Genomic DNA, 13,194 nt, shown 5'->3' with positions numbered 1-13,194 from the left:
GTTGGAGACAAAAAAAATTAACTGTCTCACTGTGCATTATAATAGAGCATTTACATTTTAGCATTATAAAAAAGAAACAAAAACCAATACCCACCATTCACTCAGAATGTGTAAGTAATAAACTAAATACTTATATTCTACAGAACACCATGGTACACCAAAGTATTAAAACAGAAAAATTTTTGCACAAAATTAGGGTCACGTACTTTGTTTCTTTTAAAAACTTGGTCAAAATCAAGAATTTTATATTAAAAACCTTTGCTGAAGTGTTACATCAATCTCTTCCTTTACAAAGACCTAAAGTAACTGATTCCTACCCCTCTCACTATGATTTCTTCCCACACAGGTGTAATGAAATTCCCAAGCCTGACACTGGAGTCCCAGTGTAAAATCATCTCCTTCTGCCATGCTAATCCCCATAACAAAAAGGATGAATGGCTCATTAGACAATACTGAGGGAGGAAGTGACTCATATCGAATGCTACAAACTTCTCCCCCAGAAGGGTTTCTGAATCTGCATGTGTAATCTGCTTTTGACATTTCAAGTTTTAAGGCAGGAGTCGCTCTGGAGTGGGAACCTTTAGCCACACATATGCCAAAATATGTACTTAAATGAAACTCTATAACATATGGTACTGAGTTGCTTTCTCAAACCTTCTCCACAGTAACCACCTGACCGTCTGTTTGCCAGAATGCCCAGAAGAGATTTTTAAAAGGTCAGTTAAAATTATTTCTACTGAATATTACATTAGCAAAAATATTTTGTTTTAAAACTGTTTATCCTTACCCAGTGGGGGCTGAAGTAAGTCCCCTTCCTTTTCACATGTCCCAACAGGCTGTATGTCTGGAGAATCAACCAGCCGCCAAAAGTCATTTTGGTTATCACTACCATCCAATCTTAAACGCAGCCTGGCACCTGTAACTCCAACAACTGTAGCAATACATACTGAAGTCGTATTGCGAGGGTCATGGGCTTCCAACTTCATGCCAACTTTGAAGTCATTAGCTGGTGGAATCTTAGACTATATACATAAACACATACAAATAAAATTCTGTTAAAACTCTTTAACTGTAGGAAAATCGAACGGTCAGTTATGTTACCAGAATACATGAGGAACATTTTAAGTAACAGTTGCAACAGTTGGTGAACAAAATGAGAGCTGTAAGGGTTAAGAAAAAGATCTCCAAATTCTCTCCTTGGCTTGACACACAGCCTGACATGGTTGCCCACTGCTTGTCACTCACTCATCTGCCCACTTCCAGGCAAACCAAATACAACCTCTAAAATGCATCCTGAGTGCCTTTCTAATATAAGAATTTGATTAGGCCTTTACTCTTAAAGTAAGCCAAAAGGCAGCTTACCACTGCCTAATGTAAAGTCCAAACAGTCAGTATAGTTTAAAAGCCACCACACTTTAACCTCACTCCCATACTTAGTTCTCTATCTACTTAGTGCTCCAGCCACCCATACCATCCCTCAACACTCAGGTTCTTTTACGCCCATGTCTCTTTCCTTTGGATGTTCTCTCTGCCTGGAATATCCTTCCCCTCATTACAACTACCTCATTACAACTACCTCAGATAGGACCTCTTCTGTGAGTCCTTTCCAGTATAGTTATCACACTTTTTATCATTAATTATTTACATGGCTATCTTTCCCTCCAGATGGGCAGTCATAAGAGCTTAGTATACCTGACATAAAGTAAATTCTTAATCAATGAATGCAAAGAGACCATCTGGTTCTTAAGCAGCACTCCCACAATCCCACATTGCTTCACACTAATAGAACCTAATAACAGATTCCCTTCAACAAGTTAATAGTTTACAAAAATAAATATAACATGGTATCTACAGAATTTTGGCATACCTGTCTGAAATACTCTGAAGGAGCACTTAAAGATCCAGTCTCTTCCAAGTATTTTTCCCATTGAAAATTATCTGGAAAAAAACATGCAAAAATAGGTGGTTTTTTTGGTTTATTTTTGGGCCCCACCAGCATAGCTTATGGGATCTTAGTTCCCCAATCAGACAGCAAACCCAGGCCCATGTCAGTGAAAGTATCAAGTCTTAACCACTGGATTGCCAGAGAATTCTCAGGGTTTTTAAAACATATATAATATGTATACTAACTTTCAGGAATAAAATGGATTTTAGTTCCATATCTCTTTAAAGAAATACTTCTCAAAGGACAGATACAAACTTCCTCATTTGACTACCAGCATGGAAATAAAAAATAAGACCATTTCCTGGTTCTGATATAAATGATAATCCAGATTTTCTTGATGTAATGAGGACTGCATCACAGTGATTCTAAAAACGTGAACTCTAGAAACAACTAAAGGACTTTTTATAGAGTAATAGCAAATTCTACTCATATGTCTCTAATACTAATTTACTCAAAATATGTCATTTCATCTCACTACTCTGAAGCTATTTCTTTGTTTTTCACAGGGATCTAAAGGTGTGTGGCATAGCAGAAATAAAGCATTAATTTATGGAAAGAAAAACTCTGAGAACCAGCGTTGTTTCTCAATTGACTATTAGATCTCCATCCAGGGTGTCAGAATATGGTGGCAGAATAAAGCAGAAACCAGTCATCAGTGCAATGACTAACACAGATTGTTGTAACAATCTATATTTTCTGCAAACTCCTTCTGTTCTTTCTCTCACTTAGTCTTGATGACATATAATGCTAGAAGTAAAGGTCAGAAGGCAGTACACTTTTCCCGGACACTTCAATTGACTGTGTCAGTCACAATGCCCTGAAAGACTTGACAGCAGTAGTAAAGGTACTATTAACTCATATAAACTTTAATTCTCATCAAACGAGGGATTTTTTTTCTATACTTCCTGTTTAATTAATCTCTTTACTATAAAAATATTAGGGCTCCACAGTTCCCTCCCTGGGGGAATCTGTGTTACTAGCCCCTTATACATTCTTCAAAGGCTGTAACAGTTCCACTTACACACACACACATTCATACACTGCTAATAAATGTTTAACAGCCAGCTTTCCAGAAAATACAAACAAGAAGCCTGACTGGAACTGTTAGTGTTTGCATATTTCTGTGATGTAAATACCACCACCACAGCTGATTGCAAGATGCCAAGGTAAAGTTACCAACCACACAGTCAGGAAGAAATGTGAGCTGATGTGAAATGTGAGCAGGATTCGGAATATCCTGTTACATGAAATTATGCATTTAGTATGTGTGCATACATATGGTATTAAGCATGTCATTTCATAACACTGTATACACCCTTTTAGAGATTTTTCCACTTTAAAAAAATACTAGGTTTAATTCTGCGTCCAGATCATGTAAACCAAGCACTACCACAGTGCTGAAGAGCATGCAGCAAAATGTCAAGAACACAGGCTCTTGACATGAAAATGCTATCTTTCAGTCTAACTCTGCCTTTTACTAGCCAGTGACTCTGAGCAAGTCACTTCATTTTCTCGGCCTCAGTTCCTTTATCTATGAAATGAGGAAAGTAATACATATGGTATAACGTATTTTTGAGAACTAACTGAGGTAGTATGCATATAAATAATTTGATAAATACATACTACTTAGTGAAATAAAGATGACATAAAACTAAATGTCATCCATTGGATCACTGAAAAAGCAAGAGAGTTCCAGAAAAACATCTATTTCTGCTTTAATGACTATGCCAAAGCCTTTGACTGTGTGGATCACAACAAACTGTGGAAAATCCTTCAAGAGATGGGAATACCTGACCACTTTACCTGCCTGCTGAGAAATCTGTATGCAGGTCAAGAAGCAACAGTTAGAACCAGACATGGAACAACAGACTAGTTCCAAATAGGGAAAGGAGTATGTCAAGGCTGTATATTGTCACCCTGCTTAGTTAACTTCTATGCAGAGTACATCATGTGAAATGCCGAGCTAGATGAAGCACAAGCTGGAACCAAGATTGCCAGGGGAAATATCAAAAACCTTAGATACGGAGATGATACCACCCTTATGGCAGAAAGCGAAAAACTAAAGGGCCTCTTGATGAAAGTGAAAGAGGAGAATGAAAAAGTTGTTTTAAAACTCAACATTCAAAAACTAAGATCATGGCATCCAGTCCCATCACTTCATGGCAAATAGATGAGGAAATAATGGGAAAAGTGACAGACTTTATTTTGGGGTGCTCCAAAATCACTGCAGATGGTGACTGCAGCCATGAAATTAAAAATCGCTTGCTCCTTGGAAGAAAAGCCATGACCAACCTAAACAGCATATTAAAAAGCATTACTTTGCCAACAAAGGTCCATCTAGTCAAAGCTACAGTTTTTCGAGCAGTCATGTACGGATGTGAAAGTTGGACTTTAAAGACAGCGGAGCACCAAAGAACTGATGCCTTTGAACTGTGGTGTTGGAGAAGACTCTTGAGTGTCCCTTGGACAGTAAGGAGATCCAACCAGTCCATCTCAAAGGAAATCAGTCCTGAATATTCATTGGAAGGACTGATGCTGAAGCTGCAGCTCCAATACTTTGGCCACGTGATGCAAAGAACTGACTCATTTGAAAAGACCCTGATGCTGGGAAAGATTGAAGGTGAGAGGAAAAGGGGATGACAGAGGATGAGATGGTTGAATGGCATCATCGACGCAATGGACGTGAGTCTGAGCAAGCTCCAGGAGTTGGTGATAGACAGGGAAGCCTGGTATGCTGCAATCCATGGGGACACAAAGAGTCGGACATGACTGAGCAACTGAACTGAACTGAAATGTCATAGTTGTGCCTAAACTTAAGAATACTGGATAGCTGTACTAAAAGTGAAAACTGAGATCCATGGCTCCAAAATTTAACTGACCAGGTTACTTCAGTGACCTCCTAAGCACTAACCTGACAATCAATAGACCCAAGGTTCTAAATGAAGCTCTACCACCATATGATCTTGGAGAGCATTAAAAAAAGAAGAAGAAAACAAAACATGAAAGGGGGAAAAAAATTTGACTAGGATGTCACTAAAGAGCCACCATACTAGGATGAAAGGAGTATAAGTTGGAAATAATAACTGAGAAATCAAAGCCATTTCACAATTAGACCTCAAAGAACTTAAGACTTTTCCACAAACCAGTTACATTTGTAAAATTTTTCAGTGACACTGGAAAATACTTAATTCATCTAAGACAATGTTTAAAATATTCTATCACCATTTGTGTCTTCAGTCAGTCAGTTCAGTTGCTCAGTCGTGTTCGACTCTGCAACCCCATGAATCCCAGCATGCCAGGCCTCCCTGTCCATCACCAACTCCGGAGTCCACCCAAGCCCATGTCCATTGAGTCAGTGAGGCCATCCAACCATCTCATCCTCTGTCGTCCTCTCCTCCTGCCCTCAATCTTTCCCAGCATCAGGGTCTTTTCCAATGAGTCAGCCCTTCGCATAAGGTGGTCAAAGTATCGACAGCTTCAAATGCAGTCCTTCCAATGAACACCCAGGATTGATCTTTAGGATGGACTGGTTGGATCTCCTTGCAGTCCAAGGGACTCTTCTCCAACACCACAGTTCAAAAGCATCAATTCCTCTGCACTCAGCTTTCTTTATAGTCCAACTCTCACATCCATACATGACTACTGGAAAAGCCTTGACTAGACGGACATTTGTTGGCAAAGTAATGTCTCTGCTTTTTAATATGCTGTCTAGGTTGGTCATAATTTTCCTTCCAAGGAGTAAGTGTCTTTTAATTTCATGGCTGCAATCACCATCTGCAGTGATTTTGGAGCCCAGAAAAATAAAGTCAGCCACTGTTTCTACTGTTTCCCCATCTATTTGCCATGATCTTCGTTTTCTGAATGTTGAGCTTTAAGCCAACTTTTTCATTCTCCTCTTTCACTTTCATCAAGAGGCTCTTTAGTTTTTCTTTACTTTCTGCCATAAGGGTAGTGTCATCTGCATATCTGAGGTTATTGATATTTCTCCTGGCAGTAATGGGCTAAAATTTGAACTAGCAAATCCTTTATACCAGTGCTATATATACAAGTGCTTTCTATTTCACTGCTAGTAACCTTTGGAGCCTTAATTTTTTTCTTTGTTCATAAGGCAAAAATTCTTAGTCCACAACACTATTCAGCTTGGATGCCCATATGATGAGAGTCTACCAAAAACATAGTGGAAGCACACATAGCAAAAGGCTTTACTAATTTAGATTTGATACATCTATAGTACCACAGTGAGAATTCCTGACCAAAATAGTTCAGAAAGTAGAAGCCTAAAGTCCCTATCTGTCTCTGCATTTTTATGCTCATTGACAGATTAGCAGCTGGGGGTGGGGGGGCGGGGGGTGGGGATTTACTGTTTCAGAAAAGAGCCCTGGGAACTGATAGGCCTTTTCAGGAGACAGATGTATATAATGTTGTGATCTATTTCTGCAAATGTCTGTCAAATTGACTAAGTAATCTCATTTTTAATCAGAGTTTCTCAAGCAGAAAAGTTTGAAAATTTTGAAAAGGTACTAGTTTCAACTTTTAAGAATATATTCTTCAAATTGATTTTCATGAAATTTCCAGAATAGGCAAATCTATAGAGATAGAAAGAAGGTAAATGGTTGCCTAGGGAGAGGCACTGTGAGGAAATGGAGAGTGACTACTAGCTAGGTACTAGGGTTGCTTTTTAGAGTGATGAAAATATTCTAAAACTGATCATAGTAATGTCCCCACAACTGGGAACACACTACTGAGAACCACTGAACTGTACACTTGAAATGGGGAGATTGTATGGTATGTGAATTGTATCTCAATAAAACTATTATATTAAAAATGGAAAGGAATTTGTAAGGATGAGAAAGAGCACTCTAACCTAAGAGCCTCCATTTCCTTGGAGAGTTTTGGGGATTGGAAGGAAGAGCTGAGGAACAAGTAAGGCCAAGGAGAAAGAGAACGAAGGAAACACTGAGGACCCAGCTACAGTAATAAAGAATGACTCCATGGGATTACCTCTACAGGCAATCTTTTCGTAGGAACAGAAAGTCATGGGTGAACTACTTACTCCAAGAGTGGGGCTGGCAGGGAAGGCGCAACAGAAACACAAGGGGCAAGAGGCTTGCCTGGAAATTGCTGGTAAACACACTAAGTTTGCTATTGTATTTTTTTAATTCAGCCTTTTGTCTGCATATGACTTATTTCCTCACTTTCCATAAGAGCAGGTGCAATGGGTCAGAGTCTATCTCCTGAGTCTCTGATATAATGCTATACACATGCTATTAACAATAAAAGCTTAAAACATGAATTAATAACTCAGACAATAAAGTTAACATTTACTGAACACTTACTACAAGCCTAGGCATTATATTAGGTGCTTTACATTCCTTTTCTTTAATTCTAATAGTTCCATGAGTAAGGAGTTATTATCCCTGTGCTACACAGGAGAAAAGAGACTAAAAACATTGAATAATTTGCCCAAGGTCACAAGGCTAGCAAAAAATGAGGCCAAGATTCTAGAAGAGGTCTGTCAGATCCCCTAAATGCCTAAGCTTTAATTGACTAGACTGTCTTTTAACCATCAAAAAAGACATTCACATTGACTCTAGTGTTAGAAAGGTTTTCATTAAAAATCAAATTATTTTAAGTTGGTAATACATGGTAATTAATAACTAGATATCTTTACCTTGGCAAAACTGCACTGAAATACATAGTTATCTTTTAACTTAATCCCTCTCTATGTGAAACCAAAGTAAAATTTTCAAAATTAAATACTATCTTTTCGGTCTTTCCTATTGCTTACATTTTATATTTACAAGAGCTTACTATACATAGATTATACCAAAAGCAATAAGAAAAGAGTTCATACTAACACTGAGTGAAGAAAAAATACATGTTCTACTGAACTAATTTAAAACCTACCATTTTGCACAGATGTGCCTGATTGAGGAGCTCTCTCTTGATTCTCCTTCTTTACACCCATTGAGTCTTTAAAAAAAGAAAGAAAGTAGTGAGCAATACCAGAAGAACAGAGCAACAGTTTGAAAGAGTACTTACAAAAATCTAAACTGCATTTTCTAACAGGAACCAGTTTCAATCTTATAATTTAATCCTCACTTTCTGCATAGGACTTAACTTTCTTTTTTTTCTTTTTTCTTTTTTACAATACTGTATTGGTTTTACCATACATTGACATGAATCCACCATAGGTGTACATGAGTTCCCAAGGACTTCACTTTCTAATATATAATGTACTTTATAATTTATTTGTTTATTGCATGTCTCATTTCACTCAAATGTAAGCTCCAAAAGGTCAGACATTTTTTCATTTTGTCTCTTATTCACCACTTTTTATCCTCAGTGCCCAGAAAAGGACTTGGCACACAGAACATTCTTGAACATTTGTTAAATAAATGAACAAACCAAAATGAGCTGAGCTGATCCTTACAATATTCAGATTAATGTGTCCCAGCAATAAAGTGCATACTTTTGAGAATTTAAAACAACAGAGAAGCTAGAATACAATGTAACTCAATGAACTGTTTGTTGTTGTTCAGTCACTTAGTTGTATCTGACTCTTTGTGACCCCATGGACTGCAGCACACCAGGGTTCCCTATCCTCCAACAGACTAGGAAAAGTTTTTCTCTGTGCTAGGCTGAGGAGCTCAAACACAATGGACCTTGGACCTTCACCAAATCTAAGATATATTTCATCCACATTTATTATAGTATGTATTTCTTAAATGACTCATTGTGATTATTATGCTGAAAAACTAACCACAATCTTCAATGTTATCAAATAAGCAGTCACTCTTCTTAACTTCCCCATTGTCTTAAATATTTTAAATGTATCTGTTTCAATCAGGACCCAAATAAAGTCCATACAGACAGTGGTAGGTACATTTCTTAAATTTCTTTTGATCTGTAGGCTCCTCCTCCTCTGTTTATTTTCCCTTCCTCTAGCAATATTTTTGCTGGTGATATCAGTTCAGACTTTTCCAGTCTGCTACTTCTTCATGATACTGGGTTCTTCTGGTCCTTATAGTTTCTCTAAATTGATACAGCTATTTCAAGCCAGAAGAGCTTAACCAGATTCAGGTTTAGCTTTTTTACAAGGGAAGAGAGAAAATGACTTCATAGGTGGTGGTGTGTACTTCTCACAGGAGGTTCCTAATATACCTAGTTCTCTTTTTGTGATATGAGCAGCCACATATGACTATTGCCTAGATCCATTAGCTCATCAGTGGTCGCATAAGGGAGTTATTCTAATTTTATCATCCTATCTTTATTAGCCAAAAAACTTTTATAGAGAGAAAACTCCCCTCTTCAACCATTCAGTTGCACTGAGGTAGAGACCACAAAAGGAAGTCACAATCAATGCTTTATTCTTTCTCCTTTATTTTCTAGTTTTCAAAATAATGAATTGTATCCCCACCATTCTCCACAGATGACCAATAAGTATTGTTTTGATTTTTTAGTATCGTTATGAACCAATGGATTTAATAACATGGTGTGTTTCCATCTAGTGCTGTTTTACCCTTACTGATGCTTGAACTGTCAAGTGACATGCTTCTTAAAGAAGAATATAGGAAGGATGCCAGGCGTACCATTAAAGGTATCAGATCTACTTTCTGGTTATGACTGACTCTTCAAGATATGTGAACACTCAAGAGGGATGTATGGGCCACTTTCTATTTAGATAATTTGACTAACATAAAGTAAGTACACATTTATATTTACTAAATAGTTCTACAGTAGTATTTTCTAACAGAGAAGAAAGTAAAATTATAAAGGCCTGGTTCCTGCTCAAGGAAAGCTAAGAATCTAGGTACAGAGACTATACCAAACTAATACACTTGACAAAAACAGAAATAGCAGAGCATAACATTCAGCATGCAGCCAGAGTAAAAGTCATGAGAGAAAGAGAACTTAAACTGGGTCTTGAAGGAGGAACAGGATTCAGGACAACAAAAATATAAAGAATATATTATAGGAAAGAAAATACAACTCAAAACAGAGAGTGACAATGACTGTGACACACTCATGGGACAGTGAGCTGACTTCTCACTAGAGCAGGACAGGTTGAAGCATTTTTTTATCATCCATATTTAAGTAAGAAAATCTGGACTGTGATCTTGGCTGTCATAGATTGTTATATGACCTGTACACTTAACCTCCCTGAGTGTCAGCTTTCTCATTTATAAAACTAAGAAGGGAAAACAAGATTACCTTTAATAGCTATTCAGTTCTAAAACTCCAATTCTTAACACCTAAACTAACGTGTTCCATTAATTTCATTTTTCAAAAAAGCTTTTTTTTTAATATTCAGTCTACCAAAAGATACTAATTTCAAATGATTGACTAAAAGTATCATCTTTAGACAAGTAAATCTTACCTTCTTTCATTGTTTGCCCCATGGTATCTCTCTCTGGTGTGCTTTCCTACAAGGAGAAAAATCAATTACTGCCTCCTTTTAACATAATACATTTCTGCAGGGTGGTATTATTAGAAATCAGCTATAATGGGACTACATCAAATTAAAAAGCTTCTGCACAGTGAAAGACACTAAACAAACTGAAAAGGTGACCTACTGAATGGTTAAAAAAATTTTGCAAATAATATACCCAATAAGGGTTGGATATCCAAAATATACAAGGAACTCATACAACTTAATATCAAAAAACAAACAAACCAATTAAAAAATGGGCAGAGGATTTGAAAAGATTATTTTTCCAAAGAAGATACCCAAACGGCCAATAAGCACATAAAAAGATGTTCAACATCACTAGTTATCAGGGAAATGCAAATCAAAACTTTAATGAGATATCATCTCACAGAATGGCTATTATCAAAAAGACAACAAATAACAAGTCTTGGTAAGGATGTGGAGAAAAGGGAATCCTCATGCACTGTTGGTGGGAATACAAATTGGTGCAGATACTATGGAAAACAGTATGGAAATTCCTCAGAAAATTAAAAATAGAACTACCACACAATCCAGCAACTGCACTCCTGGGTATTTATCTAGAGAAAACAAAAACACTAATTCAAAAATATATATGCAACCCCATGCTCACTTGTATTATAAACATTGTTAACATTATTTACAATAGCCTAGATATGGAAGCAACCCAAGCATCCATCAGCAGATAAATGGATAAGACGATGTGGGGTATATATACACAGTGGAGCATTAATCAGCCATAAAAATAAAAGAATAAAATCTTGTCATTTGCAACAGCATGCATGGACCAGGAGGGTATTATGCTAAATGAAGTATGGCAGACAGAGAAAGACAAATATTGTATGATTTCACTTATATATGGAATCTTAAAAAACGTAACAAAACAAAACAGTCATAAATACAGAAAACAGGTTGTTGCCAGAAGGGAAGGGGTTGGGAGAAAGAAAGCTGAGGGAAATTAAGAGGGACAAATTTCCATTTGCAAAATAAATGAGTCACAGATATGGAGTGAGCAGGCCCCTGATGGCTCAGACAGTAAAGAGTCTGCCTGCAGTGTGGGAGACCCAAGTTCAATCCCTGTGTTGGTAAGATTCCCTGGAGAATGAAACGGCAACCCACTTCAGTATTCTTGCCTGGAGAATCCCATGGATGGAGGAACCTAACAAACTATACAGTCCATGGAGTCGCAAAGAGTCAGACATGACTGAGCGACTTCACTTTCACTTTCATCTTTGTATGACAACAAATCATGATTATAAATAGAGTTATCCTGGTGATCATTTTGAAATGTACAGATATCTGGAATCACTGTGCTGTGTAACAGAAACTAACATAGTGTTGTAGGTCAATTATACTTTAAAAACAAAGAAACAAACTCAGAAAAAAAGATCCGATTTGTCATTACTAGAAGTAGAGGGGTTGGGGGGAGAGAAGGAGAAATTGGCTGAAAGCAGTCAAAATGTAGAAATAAAATAAATGCTAGTTATAAGATAAATAAATGCTAGGGATGCAATGTATCACATGATAAATATAATTGACACCGCTGTGTATTACATATGAAAGAGATTAAATCCTAGGAGTTGTCATCATAAGGAAAAATTTGTTTTCTATTTCTTTAATTTTGTACCTTTATGAAATGATGGATGTTCACTAAACTTATTGTGATAATCATTTCATGGTGTATGCAAGTCAAATCATGCCAATTTTATCAGTAAAATTGGAAGAAAAAAGTAAAAGTTCGATGCTTGATACTGGATGCTTGCGGCTGGTGCACTGGGAAGACCCAGAGGGATGGTACGGGGAGGGAGGAGGGAGCAGGGTTCAGGATGGGGAACACGTGTATACCTTTGGCAGATTCATGTTGATGTATGGCAAAACCAATACAATATTGTAAAGTAATTAGCCTCCAATTAAAATAAATAAATTTATATTTTAAAAAATAAAGGTTAAAAAAAAAGAAATCAGCTATAGAGTTAGATCCTTTTAATCTCTTTCCCTTGAATAAAAATAAGTTCAGTAGATTAGTAGTTGCCAGGGGCTGGGGGAAGAGGGACTCAGGAGTGACTGTTAATGAGTATGGTTGTAAATACGGGTAAGGGGTTTCTTTTTTAAGGTGAGGAAAATATTACGGAATTATATAGTGGTGATGGTTGTAGAACCTTACAAATACACTAAAAACCACTGAATTGTATACTTTAAAAGATTAAATTTTATGGTTAAATGAATAAAAAAGAGCAGATGGTAAGCTAGTAGAGTTGAGATTCAAACTAACAACTATCCCAAAAGCTGACTTACACCCATATTACCAAGAGGTGGAAGAATTATAACTGTGTTGATGAAACCTGTAAGAAGTGCCAATCTTCTAACAAGGTAATTACTTGTTAAAAGGCCTCTGTATTTTGAGCCACTAAATCTTTCATTAATTCAAACTTTTTCTGCATGTCCTTGATATGCCAGGCACTCTACAAAAATATATATATATACTGTCCTTGACTCTCTAGTCAAAAATAGGTGCATGAACAAAACACATTGAGTGTTATAAAAGAAAAAGTACATGAAACATTGAACATGACAAAGGGACAGCTACCTCTCACTACTCTGTGTGCCTGTAGTCAGAACATGATGATGTACGTAACAGAAGGTAATTTGTTATTTAAAGGAAGCCTATGGGGAATATGTTCTCTAAGCCACCCAGAACATCACTTGCACCTCTAACTCAACAGATTTATACTCAAGCATCACCTCCCCAAAACTTGCTTTTTCTAACATTTTTGTTTCTCTTACTAGCACCACTACTTTT

General features: G+C 36.9%; 1 protein-coding gene across 1 annotated transcript in view; it reads right to left on the bottom strand.

The window, feature by feature from the left end:
- SCML2 (Scm polycomb group protein like 2) overlaps nucleotides 1–10,347 on the bottom strand; it is an 88,255-nt gene extending 77,908 nt beyond the window's left edge. Inside the window, exons 1-4 of the mRNA XM_068962206.1 lie at nucleotides 10,326–10,347; nucleotides 7,853–7,918; nucleotides 1,868–1,938; nucleotides 788–1,022 (exon numbers count right to left, since the gene is read on the bottom strand). Of these exons, the coding sequence (XP_068818307.1) occupies nucleotides 788–1,022; nucleotides 1,868–1,938; nucleotides 7,853–7,918; nucleotides 10,326–10,347 (394 nt within the window). The remainder of the gene's footprint in view (nucleotides 1–787; nucleotides 1,023–1,867; nucleotides 1,939–7,852; nucleotides 7,919–10,325) is intronic.
- Nucleotides 10,348–13,194: the final 2,847 nt, after the last annotated feature.

This window comes from Capricornis sumatraensis, chromosome X (genome assembly GCF_032405125.1).
Source record: "Capricornis sumatraensis isolate serow.1 chromosome X, serow.2, whole genome shotgun sequence".
Taxonomy (NCBI): domain Eukaryota; kingdom Metazoa; phylum Chordata; class Mammalia; order Artiodactyla; family Bovidae; genus Capricornis; species Capricornis sumatraensis.
The sequence above is the reverse complement of the archived record's forward strand: the minus strand, read 5'-3'. Positions and strand labels throughout refer to the sequence as shown.